General features: G+C 43.3%; 1 protein-coding gene across 1 annotated transcript; it reads right to left on the bottom strand.

The window, feature by feature from the left end:
* Nucleotides 1-2105: 2105 nt before the first annotated feature.
* On the bottom strand, nt 2106-3683 carry aplnra (apelin receptor a). Its single transcript, XM_083902445.1, has one exon. It carries the CDS (start codon nt 3626-3628, stop codon nt 2543-2545), a length of 1086 nt encoding a protein of 361 aa, XP_083758571.1. The 5' UTR covers nt 3629-3683; the 3' UTR covers nt 2106-2542.
* Nucleotides 3684-20978: the final 17295 nt, after the last annotated feature.

The raw sequence follows: 20978 nt of genomic DNA, 5'->3' as shown, positions 1-20978 counted from the left end.
ATTATTTTTTGAGGCTTTGATGTGAGTGCTTATATATTTAATGTATTCATTTTCATCACTGTCCTTTATTAGCATTTGATAGCATTTGATGATTGGTTTTTGATATTTTGGATCCTTCTGTAAGTCAAACGTATACCTTTCTCTTCTCATCAGACATTAAAATGATTTTAATTATAACTTAATAATGATTACCAGATGGAGCATGCAACAGGCTGCCGGCTGTTTCTTTGTTTCTTTGTTGTGGCTTTAGTGGCAGCAACACTGATTACAGTTATGGAAAAGAACAGCTTTTTACTGCAGCGATAAGGAAAACATCATTATGAAGGTCCGGTGCTTTAACACGGTTGACCTCATTCTAAGAAAACTATGTGAGCTGTAAAGACCACATACAATCATCCACACACACACACACACACACACACACACACACACACACACACACACACACACACACATGCAAAATGTGCATTTTCAGGCTTATTTTGTGTTGGCCCCTGCAGCTCTTGCAGCCCCATGGATCCCATAGACCCCCCCCCCCCCATGCTTTCCTCAGCTTATATTCTGGATGAGTTCTTCCACAGTGATGCTGACTAACAGCATCAGACAGGCTGTCAGCACCGATCATTTCACCAACAACAACACGCCTGGTCAGTCCAGCGTGGACCATCAACAGACTGATGTTACGATGAACCACAGGAAACACAGGAATGTCCTCTGTTGTGTTCTCAATGTGTTAAATTGTGTAAGAAACTGTTATGGGTTTGATTCTTTTTGTACCTGACACAAACGTCACTCAACCACCACTGACTGAAGTAAATGAAGATGACGTGTGTGTTTAATGGTCCTGGAGCTCAAGTTATGTGGTGATGGATATGATGACTTCTCTGCTCTCAAACCTGCTCCACTTTACCAGGACGGACATGAAGTAACACATGATCCCTCACACATGACATGAATCATGTGGCTTCACATTCTCATCATTTCACACACATTACTTTTCGAATGTGGAGCAACATAATCTGAACTATAGCCGTGAGGTTTTAGCTTTAGGGAAATATAGGTTGGTTCCATGTTGGGCAGACCTGACCTCTGTCGTCATGGTGACAATGTGAAGGTTAAGTTTGTGCAACTGTTATTGGAAAATGAGATTAGTGCAGACAGCTGTTTGCCTGATGATAAAAGGTAACTGCACACATGACCACGAGGATCTTCCTCACTCATTCCCTGTTTCTCTGTCACTCTTTGCCTTTGCTCTACCAACGCCCCCCAGCAACCGCAAACTGAAATCTCTTTTCAGCTGAGAGCCCATTGTTCTGTGAGTTTTGGTTGGCTTTATCTCCTGTGATAAAAGTGTCCTTAAGTACCACCACATAATATTGTTTTAAACTAACTGTAAGTACTTTAACGTGTACTTTGACTTGTTTAACTGAACGCATGTATGACCCAGACGTGTGAAAAAGGTGTTTAAACTCTTTAAACTTGTGATTGTAGCTCACAGGACTTTATCATCAAACAGTTAAAAGACCACATCTGATAGAAACAACACTTGAGGATTGAATACACACTCTCAGGATGGCCGGCACTTTGCATAATCCAGTTAGAGTCTGGATACTGGCTGTGAATCAATTGAGATTAGAGATCTATTAGTCTGAAGGTGTAACACAAATACAGGCTTTTCATAACAAAGCCCTGAGCCAGTGGAGATACTGAACTGTGAAATAACAGAATGGTGGAATGAAACTGCAGTTTGAATCAAGCAGGGATTATAATCTACCTTTAAATTCATGTGCTTTTCTCACTCACTCACTCACTCACACAGAGAGAAATCAGCTTCATATAACACATCTTTAATACAGTAGTTAGTTACAGAGATGTCAAAAAATAAAACATGTACATCAAACTGGGACATTTATAAAGTCCCTGCGTCCCTCTTTAGTTCTTTAGTGCTGTGACCACACTGTGAAACCCCCCCCCCCCATGCCCCAACATTTGTCCTCTGCCATCTGTCTCCTGTCTGTCCCTGTCTCCTCTCCACAAACTTTACAATTAAACCGTAACACCTTTCCTCCTCTCACACCCCCAACATCACAAACAACACGAGGCGACTTCTCTGTTTGATTTCCCTGCTCACACATTTTTTTTTTTAAACAAGTGCTAACAACAAAGCAATAGAAGAAAACAACAACAACAACAAAAGTCAGGGTATGAAAATACTGTACAGCTTTATCATGTTTTATATCCAGTGTAAACAGATTGCCATCCAAATCAGTGTGTGGGTTTAAAACCAGACCTCTGGCTCCTGTCGTGATACAAATGAGAGGATTTAATGAACAGGAGTTCAGGAGCTCAGCCAGCTGTCTCCTGCTACCTGACCTCACCTCTCACTGTAGAACACAAGGCACACAATCACAGTTCAAAGTTCATCATCTCATTTTACTTGCTATGAACAGTGGACACTTTCAAGTCTGTATTTTAACAAGTGTTCCAGTGGTGGGAGCCGGGACTATCCCGCAGCACCGCTCCACCTCCCCCTGCTGCTTCATCACACCTTTGTGGCCAGAGAGTGGATCTCTGACTTCTGAGTCTGGGCGCTGAGCGTGGACGACATGGAACTGATCTGACCATGCATGGTCTTCTTCAGGTTGAGCAGGCACAGACACTGGGAGCGAAAGCGCAGGTCGAAGAAGGCATACAAGAAAGGGTTGAGGCAGCTGTTGACGTAGGCCAAGCAGGTAGCGTAGGGATGAGCCAGCAGCAGGAAGCGCAGGAAGCCACAGGAACTGGGAGCCAGGTTCAGGTAGGACAGAGCGTCCATGCTTTTCAGCACATGGAAGGGAGTCCAGCAGAAGGCAAACACCACCACCAGTGTGGTGATGATCTTCAGCAGCCTCTTCTTCTTCTGGTCCTCCTTGCGCAGGTTGTTAAAGTGACGTGTGACAGTACAGCCGATGAAGCAGTAGAAGATCGTCATGGCCAGGAAAGGAAGAAGAAAACCCAACGCAGAAGAAGACAAGCTGAGTCCCGCGATCCAGAGATACTCGTGCCTCTGGTTCAAGGTCACTAGGCTAAAGTCCATGGCACAAGTGGTCCGGTTGCTGTTCTGGTCGTTCACAGTGGTGCGGAACAGCAGTGTGGGCACGGCCAGAAGTCCAGACAGGAGCCAGATGGCCCCCAAGGACGCCAGCATTGTCCCCCGAGAGCGCAGCCTGGTGCTGGACAGAGAGTGCACGATGGCCAGGTAACGGTCAAAGCTCAGGCAGGTGAGGCAGAAGACGCTGGCGTACATGTTGACCAGCACGACATAGCTGCTGATCTTGCACAGAGCCACGCCGAAGGGCCAGTGGTAGCCCAGCGCCGTGTACACAGCCCACAGAGGCAGGGTCGCAACAAAGGTGAGGTCAGCCAGGGCCAGGTTTCCTATGTACACATCTGCTGCCCGACGCTTGGATTTGGATCTCCAGACGGTGAAGATGACCACGCCATTCCCTGACAGGCCCAGGATGAAGATGAGCATGTAGAGCACTGGGATCAGGGAGTAAGAAGGCTCCCACTCTGAGAAGTCACAGGCAGTCTCATTGTCATCATAATACTCGTAGATGTCACCATATTCCCCAGTGCTGGTCTCCATGATCCAAAAAACACAGAAGATTCCTGTTCAGTCCCAAATCTGCAGTGGCCTTCAGTCAGAGAAGAGCGCTTCTGTTCTCACACTGTTAAACTGTTATACTGCTGCTGCTACTGCTGCTGCTGCTGCTGCTGCTGCTTCAGAGGGAGTGAGTGACTGTTGGCGCTGTCTGCCTTTTTAAACCCAACCCTCCACACCCCTGCACCCCTAACACACACACACACACACACACACACACACACACACACACACACACACACACACACACACACACCTCTAAACGCTTCCCTCCCCCACCTCTCTCTCTCTCTCTCTCTCTCTCTCTCTCTCTCTCTCCCTCTCTCTCTCTCAGAATCTATAGGATTACTATAGAAATGACTCTTGCTCATGTGTTAAAGTAATTGAATATGAATGTTGTTGTAATGTAGCTGTGTTTTGCGCGATTGTCGTTTCTATCTTTGTTAAATGTACAGACTTTAAAGAAGGAATCAAGTTTTAAACTAAAGTTGTTTTCTGTGCAGATAAACAAGCATTTACAACGTTTACAACTGGTAATAACTACATCACATCTTTAATGTAGTCAGTGGCTGCTCATTACCATAACATGACTAAATACATCTGGACTGCATGTTCTTGGTCTTGGTGTCTCGGATCCTCAGGTAGATCCAGGTCTGGTCATGTGTGGAACAGGTCCGGACATTTTCATCCTCTCGTCTTTTACAGAACAAAGTAGACGTTAGTCATTTGTTGGTCGAAGAGTTTAAAAATGTAAGTTTGTCACTTAAATGAATGAATGAATGAATGAATAACGAGTGTAACAAGAGTCTTCGATGTTGGAGTTGACTTTATTTAATTTGATAGACAGTGAAATGTAAAGCGTTTGAAGATGAAATCAGAAGTCACCTTCACAGTTCACGTGTGTGAAATCACTTCTCAGGTCTGAGGATTCATTTCCATCACAAAAAGACAAACAAACAAAAACAAAAGGAAAGTTCACTTTGCACCAGCATGACAAAAACCTTTTTCCCTAAACGATTCCATTGATTCACTGAGCTGCTGATTGCATCACATCAGACACTGATAGAATGATAGAAATGAGACTTTTAAAAGTCATTTTAAATCATCAACCCACAAGGTTTAAATACATTTAACAATTGTGTAAAGTTTTGAACTCTTTTAGTGTAAAACTAAATTATTTATGAGATTCAAATAAAATAAAAGAGAAAAGCTGAGGATACAGATATTTCAGTTATATATTGACAAAATACCCTTATTATTATTTTCATAATTCATTATTCTGTTATCTGTTTCATGATAAACCAAGTAATCGTTTGGTCCATAAAAAGTAGAAAAATATTGATCAGTGTTTGTCAAACGTCAAACAAAATGATGATGTTCTCAAATGTCTTGTTTTTGTCCACAAACCAAAATGATTCACTTTTAAGAAGCTGAAACAATCAGAAAATCTTGTTTTAATTATGAAAAATGCTTCAAACCGATGAATCGATGATCAAAATAGTTGATGATTAATTTTATAATATGTATATAAAATATGTATATATATATATATATATGTAATAATATTATATATATGTGAAGAATGAAGGAATGGATGAATGGATGAATGGGAAAATCAAAAAATTGTTTTTGTTTTTTAAGTGAAAGTCTCATTTATCACACACACACACACACACACTCTAGGTGGCTCCCACCTCTTGCTCGCCTGTGATCCATTAGACAAATACATTTGCAGGTAAAGGTGAGCAGATAAGAAACAGATGGTCACATGTTAATCACAGTCTCTGTAGGTGCCGAGATAAAGCCTGAGCTCAGGCTTATGTGTGTGTGTGTGTGTGTGGGGGGGGGGTCGTCATTATCAGCTGCCTGTGAGGATTTCTCTACATATAATTAATTCCACATCATTCCTTTATTCTCTGTGTGTGTCTGTTCTCATGATAGATTTGCACTGAAAGCTACGAAAAGTAATGGACGGTGTTTTTTTCGTATGCTTTCGTACGTAGTTTTTTCGGCACGTGACATGACAGGAGCCGTGGTCACGTGACAATGCGCTATATGCCCTAAACCTGTCGCGATCCCTAACCCCAGAGGTGGAAAAAGGACTAAAATATTGTACTCAAGCAATAGTACCAATACTTTGATGAAATATTACTCAAGTAGAAGTAAAATGTAGTTCATTTGAAATGTACTTTGCGTGGGGTGTGAGCGTAGTAGAAATATGACAAGGGGTCAGAAATCCAAAACTATTTTGGAGCTCACGTGCCCGGCGCGACACAGGATATTACGTCACTTTTGGCGTGCGCCCTCTATGTTCACGCGCCAGTGCTGGTGCTAATCACATCATCATTCGTCTGGTTCTGGCGTTTATTTTCCCCCTGTAGGTCTTCATTGTGCTGAATTTTTATTTTTACTCAGTAACGGATAGGATTTATAAAGTAAATAAGTACAATACTTGAGTCAATGCGTACTCAAGTAAAATACAAAATCCTGATTTTAAATTGTACTTAAAAAAATACAAAATACAGAAAAAAAGTATTCAATACAGTAACTTGAGTAAATGTATTTCGTTACTTTCCACCTCTGCCTAACCCTACCCATCACCATAACCTTAACAGTAACCGCAACATGAGGTAGAGACCTTAAAAATCTCTGTAATAACTGAGAAACAGAAGATAATCCATTCACCGAACACTTCACTCGCACTTCAGATTTTTTTTTCTTCACTGAAGTGGCATTAGATTATCGTCGGATAATGCATGAAAAACAGGATACATGCTTTTTTGTATGTTTTCATACGAACCCTTCATGAAAATAGGTTGTTTTTTTGTGGCATCAGCAGCGGTGAACAGACTTTCATCAGAAGTGGGCCACATGTGTCACAGCTGTCACCGTGTTTGATCTGCTGCTGAAACCACGTCACGGCTTCTGTCCCACTCTGACTCTCTCACCTCGTCAAAGACAGAGACAACAGAATCTAAGTCTTTGGTGAAGTTCATTTACTGTACAGTCAGAGGAGAGGATGAGTGACTGAAGGTGTAATCTGTGACAGCAAAAGTCCAGCTCCCACAGATCCTGTGGCGGGACCTGGGTCTACGTGTCAGGGTCAGGGTCGTGGTTTGATCAGTGATGGATCCTTCTTAGTGCACACAGTTCACACTTGAATAGTTTGGACTCTATTTCTTGGCGAAAGCCCTGCTTTATGTGTTCATCGGCTTTCACATTAGCGTGCTAAGTGCCGTCTCTGCTGTGTCAGACGATGTCGCACTCCCGTGCCACTGCTCCTGCTGAGGGGCAGAGCACGTGGTGTCAATCCGCAGGTCACCTGAGGATCTGTGGCCCGGTGTTCGTCTGCTACTCCTGTGTGAATGTTTGCTTTTTAAAAACACACACACGCAATCATGGTATTATGTTATGAGAGATCTGCAAAGAGTGTTGTACTGAGCTGCACGTGGCTAATGAAAGTGTAGTAAGTCAAACGTATGCTATCTTTGCCCCAACTCTTGACCTGTGCATTAAAACAAACACAGACATCCACCCAATCACGCTGCTGATAAGGCTGCTCCATTGTTCCATTTTCTGTTGCTCTAAGCATGTTTAATGAGCAACGCACCTGTTGACAGAGCTCTGGGACTTCATAATGAGTCCTGATTATGAATACAAAAAGAAAAGGAAACTTGAGTTTGGAGACTGAAGCTTAAATCATTAAAAAGTACAGCCTTTGTTTGGTGGCGACTGGTAACATTATTTAAGGGGAACGTGCAAATCAGTCTTATCACCGGAGAAATCGCGAGATTGTTGTCGGGTTTTCGTCTGTTTATTAAAAATAAAATAATCAAAACAAAATAATAAAATGACCCGTGCAATAATCTAAACCTCTGAAATCTGATTTATGCAGTATTTTACAGGAGGAAACTTTAAATGCACTAATACAAAAAAATGCATCCATTTGTATATTTCCAGTTCTAAGCAGTTTGTTTCTGCAGTGAAGAGAAACTCATTCAGATTTATCTGTGTCAGCGTGCACTCTGTGTCAGTGGCATGTGTGTTTGTGTGTGTGTGCGTCTAAGCATAGTTTTCCTTGGATGGCTCATGTGGAACCAAGTCTTTATCTGCAGCAGAGTCATGATGTCTGTGTCTGGGAGACGCTCGACTTTGACATCTGTATCAAAACCCAAACACCGACAAACTGCAGCCAACAGAGTTTACTCCGTCACTTCTTGTTGTTGCCATGAGAAACCAAATCCTGTCCTGTCTGTTTATTGCTTATCTGGTTCTTCTCTTTGTGCAACAGCAAAGAAAACACGAGACGGGTGAGTCTCTGACAGTCTGTGGACTGGGTCAGACGTTTCAGACGAAGATGAGGTTTTGACCAAATGTCGTTGCTACTCTTGATTCAAAATAGTTTTCCTTCCTGATCTAATTAGGTTATTCTGATATTAAATATTGTCCAGCAGCTGTCCTCTGTCCTCGGTCCTCGGTCTTCCACTAGTGCAGCTGCAGCTCCGTCGCTCTCACTGACTCAGAACCTGCAGTAGTTTGCTCAGGAACACGGGGGTCACAATGTGTTTCCCCTCTTCCTTTTTGGGACCCTCGACCACCCCCACACCCGTCCCCTATCTGTCTCCTGATCACAATGTGTGTGTGCGTGTGTGCGAGTGGACAAAACAGCACGCCGCACAGGATGTGCTATAACAGGACAGTTTATCTGAGATGCTCCTGTTGTTTTATAGCTGAATTTATTCAGAAGAGGGAGCAATTAACTGATTAACAGTATATTATAAGATGTCACGCAGAGGATCTGTGATAAGTTAAGTTGAGACAATCACTAAATGTGTCCTGAAGTCAGTGCTGCATGGTGAACACTTTAATTTACCTGGAAAAGATCAGGAAGTAGAAAACTGTATGAAATGAAACAATGACAGGAGAAAATAAAGATGCGTGAGATGAGCCTTAATGAAAGAGAGGATGTAAGGGAAGAAATAAAGGGACAAAGGACGGGGCTGATGAGAGGGCTTTTACTGGCAGGCTGGACACTTTTAGGTAATGACAGGGATTAAGGAGCTAGAGAAGTCCTGGGATCTCCAGGCTCTGTTAGACTCCAGCCTGGAACCTCCCTTCATCCCAGGAGATCTGCGGGAATTTGACTCCATTTGGCCTAAAATCTCCTGACCAAACAAAAGCGTATTGCTCAATTAGAGGGAAATTAACCTCTCTCTACACCTTCACGTTCCACTGCTTCAGCAGTTTGTCCTTCTGCTCCTCTGGTTTGACTCAACATCAACAAAGTGTGCTGCTTTTTCTTCATTCTTAGACCAAGAAACTTATTCTGAAGTGACAGGAAATGCCTACATCTCACAATCAACAAGAGCTGTGTGCTGCTGAGGTTCTTACTTGTTTTCTTTTAAAAGAATGACCTTCAGGACAGGATTGAAATAGCTTCTCCAGACCTGACCAACGCTGAGAGGTGAGACAGAAACTCTTCTCCCCGCTGACAACAAACAAACAAACACACACAAAATAACTTTTATGTGCAACTCTAGCGTCTGCAGCAGAACACACACAGAGAGGGAAGTGCTGGAGAGAGTCAGGCAGGAAAAGATCCTTTTATAAAAGCTGCTCAAATAATAAGCATGTTGTTTCCCACACTTTAAATAATCCAGGAATAATTTACACTATTTATATTTCAGCCTAAATTATGTCCACAATTTCCACCACTTTAATCTTAATTTAGTCTTAATTTCTGTGCCGATGTGACCAGGTCTTTGACCAGGTCTTTGACCAGGTCTTTGACCAGGTCTTTGACCAGGTCTTTGACCAGGTCTTTGACCAGGTCTGTGACCAGGTCTGTGTCCAGGTCTGTGTCCAGGTCTGTGTCCAGGTCTTTGACCAGGTCTATGACCAGGTCTTTGACCAGGTCTTTGTCCAGGTCTTTGACCAGGTCTTTGACCAGGTCTTTGACCAGGTCTTTTTCCAGGTCTGTGACCAGGTCTGTGACCAGGTCTGTGACCAGGTCTGTGTCCAGGTCTGTGTCCAGGTCTTTGTCCAGGTCTTTGTCCAGGTCTGTGACCAGGTCTGTGTCTAGGTCTGTGTCCAGGTCTGTGTCCAGGTCTTTGTCCAGGTCTGTGGCCAGGTCTTTGTCCAGGTCTTTGTCCAGGTCTGTGTCCAGGTCTTTGACCAGGTCTATGACCAGGTCTTTGACCAGGTCTTTGTCCAGGTCTTTGTCCAGGTCTTTGACCAGGTCTTTGACCAGGTCTTTGACCAGGTCTTTGACCAGGTCTTTTTCCAGGTCTGTGACCAGGTCTGTGACCAGGTCTGTGACCAGGTCTGTGACCAGGTCTGTGTCCAGGTCTTTGTCCAGGTCTTTGTCCAGGTCTGTGACCAGGTCTGTGTCTAGGTCTGTGTCCAGGTCTGTGTCCAGGTCTTTGTCCAGGTCTGTGGCCAGGTCTTTGTCCAGGTCTTTGTCCAGGTCTGTGTCCAGGTCTTTGTCCAGGTCTGTGACCAGGTCTGTGACCAGGTCTGTGACCAGGTCTTTGACCAGGTCTTTCTCCAGGTCTTTCTCCAGGTCTTTGTAAAACAGCTGCTGGTGCTAACTGAAGCAGATCTGCACTGCAGAGATGTACAGCAGTCATTACATCAGTGAAGCGTCTGCTCTTTTATGGTCGCTGTTAACCATCAAACCTGAAGAGCAGAGGCTCAGAGGTTCTTGTCACTGGTGACGCCGTAAAGCATCAAACAGTGGCGACAGTGAGGCGGAGGCCACGCTGCTCTCTCAGCTGTTTGACAGACAGCAACAAACTGTAAATCAGCCACCAGTCGCCATGTGTGTGTATGTGTTCTTCCTATTATAAATAAAAAAGTCACCATCATCACCATTGAAAAACAACATTGTTGGTATTTTGCTGTTACAAGTCTGTGAGACTGATTTGATGAACAAAGGCAGAGTCACAAGAGATCTATAAATAAAATAGTATATTATACAGTTTATATACAGGGTATACTAATGAAAGTATCTCTGTTTTGGTTAAAGTTGTTCTCAGACTCATTCAGGTGACACACAAAAACCAGCAAATCTACTTTTAGTTCTTATTTCGTTTAATTTTTGTCTGTTGCCTTTGAGGCAATGGGAATCTTCTTACTTATTTATAATGTCAGTAAACATGTTCTGGTGATGGTCTCAATTCCTAGTTTCAGGTCTTCTTCGAGTGAACGTGAGTGACGTCAATCTTGTAAATGATGATCCACTTCAGAGGGCAAAGATGATAACTTACGGCACATGAGTGAGTGACTGACAGCTGGTCTGAAGTGACACCTCTGATCCTCCGGCTTACAAAACATCAACACGGCAGCGGACAAACTGTGATTCTGGAGGCTTCAAGTTTTATGGGTGTCGTCATCACAACCAGTGGTTGCTTGGAGATGTAAAACCGTCACATTTCTGTGTTTCAAACAACTTAAAATCAACAAAGTGTTTTCCCGATTGAAGCCAAATCCAGTGTGAACCTCAGGATCAAAGTGAAGCTGCATGACTGAAAATGAGTGTGGACCAACACAGATGTGCAGATGTGCAGTAGCTGCAGAAACCTGTGTTTGCAGATTTGTGACACTGTGGCTTTGCAAGGACTCGTCTGTTCTGAGGTCCTCTGGCTACGAAGCTTTTGTCCACACTTTTAAAAAAAACTGCTTTCAGGAGTCAAACAATAAAGTCAACTTTTACACTCTGTCGACAACTTTGATGTTCATTCACATGGTGTGAGGGAGAGGGAGTAAAAACATCCTCTGACTTGCCCTAATTGTTTCAGCATCTGTTTTGCTGTTGCTATCACTCAGACTGTCTGAAAACACACATCCAGAGTTTCCACTGCAGTCCGTTTCCTTTAATCAGGCTCCACTCACACTGATTGTTAGAGCTGACCATGGCCTTGTTTTGCCCATCTCTCATCTCTGCTTACTGTAACAATTCATATAAAAGTCTGCAGGGCATTTACCCATTCATGCTCTCTGAGCAGCTGATAATCACATTAACCCATTACAACTGATGATTAGTATCATAAAATGTGACTGGAAGGAAAGGAAGCATGTGTTGGAATAAGAGTCTGTTGCAGTGGAACGTGGCCTTTCTCATCACACGTCAGTACTTCAGGTTTGTAAAGAAGCAGTGGGACACTGTTGCAACTCAAAAGGTCCAGATGTGAGGCCCCCCGTGAAACACATCTCACCTTCTGCCTCGCGTTGAATGCTGACAAATTGGCTTTTAGTGATCCAAAACAGACCTGAAGTCAATGTCAAAGCCACGTGTCACCCCCGTGAGTGACTTATGCCTCCGAGAAGAAGCCGGGACGCTACGAAAATATTTTGACAAAGCCCACTGCACAGTTTTTCCCTCGTAAATGAGTCGATCCATGTCCTCGATCCATGTGCTCATGAGACTGAGGTCTTAAAAAACAACGCAGGGATTCAATTGAACCTTTTGAGTTATTGAGGTGAAAATAAGACTTATAAAATCCTTAAAATTCCTTCTTTTTTTTTTACTTTTTAAAAAATACATTAAAGTCATTTGCTGACGTGAACGGCGGGGAGTTTTTTCCAGGTTTGACATTGATCACAGCAGATCATCGTCTGTGTGAGCATCTTCAAAGAGCTGCATCGTTCACATGCACAAACACGTTCGCTGTTTCATTCACACTGAAAGCAGGGTCAGTCAGTCTAGCATTCCACGCACGAGTCGGGATACTTTCCCACCAGGGCTTTGCTCTCTTTTCTAAGTTTTTACATTTGTGGTAGCACAGCACACCAGCACACCTCCCCATGCAACCTCCACTGTTACCTTCTTTTTTGTTGTCTCTTTTGACCAAAGTGCACGATCAACTGGACTGGAAAGTGTTTCTGTTCCTCAGGAAGCATGTAGACAGTCATCAACATGTCAGGTCTGTGTGGACTCAAACTGAGGTGAGATCGCTGTCAATAATGTCACGAGGACCATAGTGCACATGTTGATACAGAAATGATGACCTAGGCCGGGGGTCTGCAACCTGCGGCTCTAGAGCCACATGTGGCTCCTCAAGCCTTCTGTTGTGGCTCCTTTGTAGTAACTTTGAATAAAAAAATCATATTCATTCTCTTCTTTCAAAGTGAACACCTATTATTTAGAAATCAAGGTGATAAAATGTGCATTTTGTGCATCACATCCAATGTCCTGTCCATCTTTGGACCCACATATTTACATTGCATTATCTATTTCAAAGTGAGTTACTTTTAATTAAAATGTTGGCTATAAACAGCAATGAAATGTGAACAGTTTTATTTGTGTAGTTCTTAATGCAACAAACTCATTATTTTGTATGTAGTATATCTGCAAAAAAAAGTCATATGTGATATAATCTTCATTTTATGGGTCAAATGGGTTTTGCGGCACCAGATTAATTTTATTTGGGTGGAGAGGGGACAAAAATGGCTCTTTTCATATTAAAGGTTGCAGACCCCTGACCTAGGCCCTGATTAAGGTGAGGGGCACCAGGCTTGAACGTCATCTGTAGCTTTACGATTGCAGGTGATTTCATCCTTTGAGCCACTGTTGTGTGTGTTGTGTTCTGAGACAGCAGATCTCTCAAAGCAGGGAGGGGGGGAGAGGGGGTCTCTGGGTGTCAGGGTGGCCATGATGCCAGCACATGGGTTGTTGGCAGCGTAATCCTTAATGAAGGCAAATGTTAACATCCCATACTTATTGTAGCTGAAACATTGAAGTACAGACCACATCCCTTCTCCCTGGACGCCATGGACTGCAAACCACCACCATAAAAACACTCATACAATTTAGCTTAACATCAAAACACCAACACCAACCTCCCATGCATATGCTACTAATCTATGTACAGTGATACCACACACTGATATACTGTGTGTGACAAATGCTGCCCTGAGTATAAAGTAAGATTTGATCTCCTGGCCTCTGTCATTAAAATGCATGGTTTCCATATGGTTTAAAAAGTGCTGAACATCTCAATCTACAATCTCTGCTGTCCAACTGTGACCGCCAGGCTCAGTCAGGTGTCGTTTCGCTTCGTCTGCAACACCATGTAAGGATGGTGAACATGTAAGACTCGAGATTACAGTCGTGTCAGCAGCCTCATATATTCATCAAACTCCACAGAGCAGCACTTTTAAATGTGGTAAGCAATAGAAATGCATGCATTCATGTCACTGTCTTTATGAAGATCAATTATCTCCTGTTTTTGGACCAAAACATTGGAAAGTTATCACGGTTATGATAGCTAATGAGGGTCTGTGGTTAGAGAGAGACAACAAATGTTTCACTGAAAAAAAAATACTGTGTTGACAATAATATCAAACATGTATAAATCAGATTTAATCCTGCATGAATATCTGTCCAGATCTACACCATGCAACAGTTTTTGAGCTGTGGTTCGAAACCAGGACTCTTCCAGGACGTGCTTCACTCACATCACTCACTGTCAAAAACAACAAAGGCCTCCTCCACCCGTTTATACACAAGCTCCCACAACTTCAGATGTCTTCATATCAATATCACACACATGATTAAGAGTGTTTACACTGTGCACCAGACTTAAAGTCCTCTCAGAGGGAAAAATCATTAATAAGAGGATTATAAAACAGGAAAAACCTTCTGTGCTGCGACAACTCTCTATGCATGAGTGCAATGGATTCTGTGGCTCGGTGTCTCTGGTTCAGCCCTTCCTGCATTTGTTGCTCTTTGTTTAGGGTGGACACTGTCGTCAATCACCAGTGTCCTCGTGTGTGATCCTCGATCTTCAGGTTCCTCCTGAAAGATCTGACTTCAGTGCCAGTTGAAGTTTGAGGGTTTTTCATTTGTAAATGCATGCACAAGCACCATGGAGTATCATGGAAACCGTGTTTTTGTTTTGAGAGAAGGTTGAGGTGGGTTTTTGCCCTGAGGGCTGCGAGGATTAGGTCTGAGAGGACAAGCCTAAACCTGCTCGCTTACCCTCTGTCATCGACCTGAAGATCATTCATTTTACAACAACGAGCTAAAGGAAACACAGGAGAAATGTAATTTAATAAACGGCCTAATTATCAAAAACTCTGTGATGACAACGTGAAAGGCTGTTGACTGCAGTCACAGTGAAAGCTCCATTATTAAAAAACACATGCACACACGCACACACACACACACCCACACACACACACACACACAGCAAGATCAAGGTCAGAGAGTTTGCGAGCAGTGAAGAGAAAGGAGGACACCCAGGTTCTTTTCAGGGATAATCTCTGCCACCACAGTCATGGAGTGACAAGCTTTCATGAGCCCAAAAGGCAAATAGATCCTCACATTCCAGCCTCTTCAATTCATACACATCCACAAATCCACACATTAGGAGGGGAGGTCGGGGGGGATTTGAGGGGAGGATTTGTTTTTCAAGAGTGAAGCCTCACCTGTCACAGGTAGAAAAGCACTCTGGCCAGGAGACAAAGCACAAAACTAAACGTGACAGACAGTCATTTCCGATGGACACATGAGAAGCAGGCGGGGCTGAGCAGGGAAAACGTTCACTTAACCCTTACTTACTTTGAGTCAACCTTTGCACAGGTTTGAACGAAGACAGGAGAAACTGCAGCTACTGAAGCTCATATTTATTTATCTACTGATGAAACAGAGCAGACCTCACTAACCTTTACCTTTTACATGCAGGACTAATCAGACAATGAATCACATTATCCAGGTACTGTATGTTAGTCTGACTAAGACTAGCTCGACTTTAATCAGACTAAAGCCCAATTTATACTCCTGCGCAAAGAGCCCTCTGCGTTGACGGAGACCCTGTTGCAGAGCCTCTGCGTCGTCTCCGACTGCACAAAAATATTTAAGTGTTCGTCACTCCGTCAAGGGACAATGGGGACGGCAAGAGCTGCGATTGGTCCTCAGGACAGGCCGAGCTAAGCTTCTCTGTGCCGGCTCACAGTGCGCACCGAGCGTCCACAGAGGCGGGGCTGATCACCGCCGACAACGTCGCTGCCAAACTATAAATACATCATATCTTACCACACACAGCACATGTTTAGACTCTAAATGGCCAATTTCACGCCTCAAATTATCTTAAAACTGCGTTCCGTGACAGAAAAGTGAGAAACGGCCACTGTTTCAACAACAACAGTTTTTCTCTCCCGGACGCTATTGCTCACTGTAGCCAAAACCACAACAACCTTGCATAGCGACCCCTACTGTAGGGGCCCTAAGCTAAAATTCCCAGGGGGCCCTTTCAAACAGTGTTCATCACCATTATGTTACAAATAATCATATAAACGAAAAATGTATGAGCTCAAAATATTATTTTTTTTTCTAAAGGAATGAAATAACACATGGAAAAATTCCACATAAAAAGTATGTGGAATTATACATGTAAAGAACAATAAAATACTGTAAATAGCTTTTAAAAAACTATATAAACTTAGTAAAAAAAAAACCATTACACTGTAAAGAACCCACATTATAAAACAATATAAATATATGGAACAATAAAATACTGTAAATAACTGAAAAAAAAACATATATAAACTGAGTAAAAAAGATATGCATTACACTGCAAATAATCCTCTTCATTTTCCAATTTGCAGAAAGATAACTTTACACAGGTTAAAGTGAGGTGGGGCCCCTTTAGGGAGGTTTCCTACTGAGATGTCATTGCAAATCGCCCATTGTTTTTTAAGGGAGACTGGGATGTGGCTGGTCACTGCACATTTCGGTAAAAACAGCCCTCAGGCTCCGAGTGTCGGGGGCCCCAAGCAGTTGCCCCTGATCGGGCGGGAAATTGCAGTGCCTATCCGTCACCACGACGCAGAAGTATGAAGGCTCGAGGGGTCTCCGTGGTGACGCAGTCGGATAACACATTACGCAGTCGGAGAAGTGTAATGTGGCCTTTACGGGTTAACATGTCGTTAAGATAACTGTTTTGTGTAAGTGCATAAAAACACCAATAGATGTCACTATTTCTCACTCACTAGACCCTAAAAGCTTGCAGTGATCATTTCATGTGCTTGGCTAAACTAACTGTGCCTAAAGATTTGTTTTCTAAGTCTCAGTGAAAATGTAAATGAGTTCCCGGTGGAGTTTTTAATAAAGTTAATGGGAATTCAAGAAGTCACAAACTCTTTTGGCCTTTGTTTCCAAAGGCAGCCGAGTTCTGGACTACTGTATTGTTCAAAGATGCCATTTGGCAGTTGACCAGTAAATCATATTGTGCTTTGTGAAAAGTAGACACTCTGCTGATTTTCTTTGTAGAAAAAATGAAGGGAGAATCCAATGACCCCATGCTCCCCCCCCCCCCCCCCCCCTTGTGGCTATCAGCAGGTCTCTGGAGAAGTGCTGGTTTCCGTAAACGCGGTGGGGAGATGTTTCCTGTGGCAGGTCTGTCTGCTGCTGATTAGAGTCCATCCATCAGCTGGACCTCCTTGGAGCAGAGAGGAGGGCACTGGTCAAGTCTCTCTCTCAGTTCAGATCCACGCCCTGTCCCTTTGACAAAGCTGATCAGCCATTTGCTGGCTGTTTATTTAGGACGAGATGATTCACTCATTCAAATTTGGAAGTCATTGTAGCAGACAATAAACAATGAGTGAACCTCAGCCAGGACTTCTTTTTTCATTTGATACATGTCCTCTTGACTGAGTCTTATCTAGACTGCTTTGATGTAGATCTGCATTTTCAACACTCTGACAGGTCGGAGATAATCACTGAAACTCACATGCATGTGTGTGTGTGTGTGTGTTTGGAGCATCACACATTAACTGTCTTGAAGGGAATGTTGTAGATTGTAAAACTGGCTCCTGTGAGGCTCATGTGGGTCAGACCCCCCTCTCTCCTGCAGGCACTGGTGTCAGGGAGCAGCCGTGCACTGAGTTTTCTCCCCTTTGTGGACCTGAGTGCCATTGCCGCTAATTCATCCACAATCGCAGGATGACTCAGGTCTAAAAACAGGCTGCTGTTGGTGCCCCATGCTGTGCCAAGGCCTTCTTCTCCCTGCTCCTCATCACTGACTCTGGGCTCCAATGTAAATTGTAAACAGGAGGTTGGGAAGTATCCTTCCCGGAGGGACAGAGGAAACCACACGGGGTCTGGAGACTGAACTCTCCTGTGGTCAGCTGGTCACCTGGAAGGCAGTGCTTGAACTGTGCTAAATCTGCGGCTACAGTCCATTGTGTTTGGCCATTGTTTGTGGACGTTGTGACCTTACATTAAAGTGAACTTTGCTCCTGTGTGGTCACTGTAAGTGAAGATGCAAACAGGAAAGAATTCATTTAAGATGCAGTCAGTTCTGTGATGCTATCAAGACTGCACTAGACTTGTAAGGCAAAGAAAGAGAAAGACGTTCTATTTATTTTTCCAACATTAAAGCCTTTAAATCAACAGATATTGTGTTTTTTACAGCAGATTTTATTTAACACACTATGACTTCATTTTCTACATCAACTACAGCTAACTAATCGACCACATCAGAAGAAGGAATTTGCTCAAATTTATGGCCCACTTTGACGCTTATTGCTTTCAAGGGCCCCTTCCAGGCATGTGTGTGTGTGTGCGTGTGTGTGTGTGTGTGAGGATGTAACATTCCTGAGAGAGCAGTGAGAGTGCCACTGACCATACTCACCTCAAACTGTCAGCCCGCTGAACCCCGGGGTGACTGAGACAATGTCCGGGTCAACACAGATCTGCACTGCAATCACCACACGCTGTGGAGTCCATTATTCAGGTTTGACTTCTGACCCATGAGAGAGAGTCTGAATGAGATGAATTTAAAAAAAAAGTGGAAAACGCATCAAAACATCTATGATATAGGGTGGAAAAAGGACTCTGGTGGAAATGTTAATAATTGATCATTAGAGGTGATCAGAACGACTGTAAATGACACATTAATGTAAACTCCATGACCATTAATGGTTTTACATTTTTAAATTTTACAGTGAATCTAAATTAGGAAATGAGTCAGCTTCAGTCTTGAGAATCCCAGAAACCATTTATCTATTTCTGCTTTGGCAGAAAAAGAAAAAGGGAAAGAGGAACTGGAGTCTCTCTGCAGCTGCAGCTCTGAAGCGGGATATGAAAAGATTTATAGTCTTCATCATAAATTTCACAGGATTACAGCATTACATTGTAAGTGTGGATACAGTGGAGGAGGAGGAGCAGGCAGAGACACTTGTGATAAAAGTTATTGTTGAGGAGACAGAAGAGCAGACTGCAGCAGACGGCTTTATAGATCAAATACAGACAGATTTCCTCTGCTGTCCAGCTGCTCTCTGTCATTACTGAGACACTTCAGTTACAGCTGTGAGTGCTCATCACCTCACTGTGTTATTATTATCACTCCACATAAAGCAGTTTGTGAATGAAATTACATTTATTACAGTGGTATGCAAAAGTTTGGGCACACCTGTAAATCTTCATGATTTTCCTTGGTTCAATCATTGGTTGTTTGAATAAGAAATGTCAGTTAAATATTTCATATAGGAGACAAACACAGTGATATCTGAGATGTGAAATACAGTTTATATGATTTACAGAAAGTGTGCAAGAATTATTTAAACAAAATGTGCATAAGTTTAGACACCACAAAAGTCTGGATTCTGGTGGAAGGTATTTTGGACCATTCTTCTTTACAAAACATCTCCAGTTAAGTCAGGTTTGATGTTTTCCGAGTCTGCTTTAAATCACACCACAAATGTTCAATAATATTCAGGTCTGGGGACTGAGATGGTCATTCCAGAACGTTGTATTTGTTCCTCTGCGTGAATGCATTAGTAGATTTTGAGCAGTGTTTAGGGTCGTTTTCTTGTTGAAAGATCCAGCCCCGGCACAACTTCAACTTTATCACTGATTCCTGGACATTGTTCTCCAGAATCAGCTGATATTGAGTGGAATCCATGCGACCCTCAACTTTAACAAGATTCCCAGTCCCTGCACTGGCCACACAGCCCCACAGCATGATGGAACCACCACCAAATTTTACTGTAGGTAGCAAGTGTTTTTCTTGGAATGCTGTGTTCTTTTTCCACCATGCATAACGTCCCTTGTTTTGCCCAAATAACTCTATTTTAGTTTCATCAGTCCACAGCACCTTATTCCAAATGTGCTTTAGCATACCTCAAGCGACTCTGTTTGTGGCGGGTGCAGAGAAAAGGCTTTTTCTGCATTACTCTTCCATACAGCATCTCCTTGTGTAAAGTGTGCTGAATAGTTGAACGATGCACAGTGACACCATCTGCAGCAAGATGATGTTGTAGGTCTTTGGAGCTGGTCTGTGGGTTGACTGTGACTGTTCTCACCATCCTTGGCCTCTGCTTATCTGAGATTTTTATTGGTCTGCCACTTCGGGCCTTAACTAGAACTGTGCCTGTGGTCTCCCAATTCCTCACAATGTTCCTCACAGTTAAAACATGCCTAATTTTTGTGCCCAAACTTTTGCGTACCACTGTATTTGGAGTGAGCATCATGTGCGTCATGACTCGGCTCCTGCACTCTCTTCTCTCTCCCATGCATAACTTTCAGGACAGAGTCCACATATCTCATGTCTCATGTCTCTCATTCCATTCCAGCATCTATCTGATCTGGATGGTTCACAGTGGGACACACCCACCTAATTCCACCCCTAACAAGCACCATGGGGCAGAAGATGATGGGAGAGAACCTCTTATCACTCAAAGGTTCACTAGCGAGTAATTAGCTACTAGGCGAGGTCATTTCAGCACAGAATGAGAAAATTAGTTATTTTTATCATGAGTGCACATTCTTTATTTTGGAAATGTGAAACATCCAACAAACTTGATATGGATTCACACAATCTTTACAGAAGGTAATTAATGGAGCAGGCTGATAGAGTTGTGTACACACAAAGACTCTTTGTTGCTCAGACATGAGCTGCTGTCAGATCTCATGTTTGCCACTTGTCGTGCCCTGAGTGAGGGGAGGGTGTGTGACCTCACGCCGCCCTCTGACACACACACACAGAGAAGCTGAGGGGGGGGGAATGAGCGAGGCCCAGCTCACCTTTTTGCGCCTGCAGACTGGGCTTTGGCCGGCTGTTAGTCCACCACGCATTCCTGCAATTCTCTACAGTGCAGGATCTCCTGCTGGGCCATGAGGAAGAGCCTGACTGAGCCTCAAACAAAGGAAGAAACTGAAATTATGTAGTGAAAACTGTCCATGATAGAGTGCACATGTTGTTTTACAGCTCGTACCTGCAGCGACATGTCGTCTACACAGGCTTCAACATCTATGTCCACAGCAAATACTGCAGATCACTGAAGAGACAAAGGTCAGGGGTCAACGCAAGTATACTGGCACACACACACA

Source organism: Microchirus variegatus (assembly GCF_963457635.1).
Source record: "Microchirus variegatus genome assembly, chromosome: 16".
Classification (NCBI taxonomy): domain Eukaryota; kingdom Metazoa; phylum Chordata; class Actinopteri; order Pleuronectiformes; family Soleidae; genus Microchirus; species Microchirus variegatus.
The sequence above is the reverse complement of the archived record's forward strand: the minus strand, read 5'-3'. Positions and strand labels throughout refer to the sequence as shown.

Bases quoted from the DNA above. Each gene is read 5' to 3' on its own strand.
- aplnra (XM_083902445.1), bottom strand. From the start codon at position 3,628: ATGGAGACCAGCACTGGGGAATATGGTGACATCTACGAGTATTATGAT.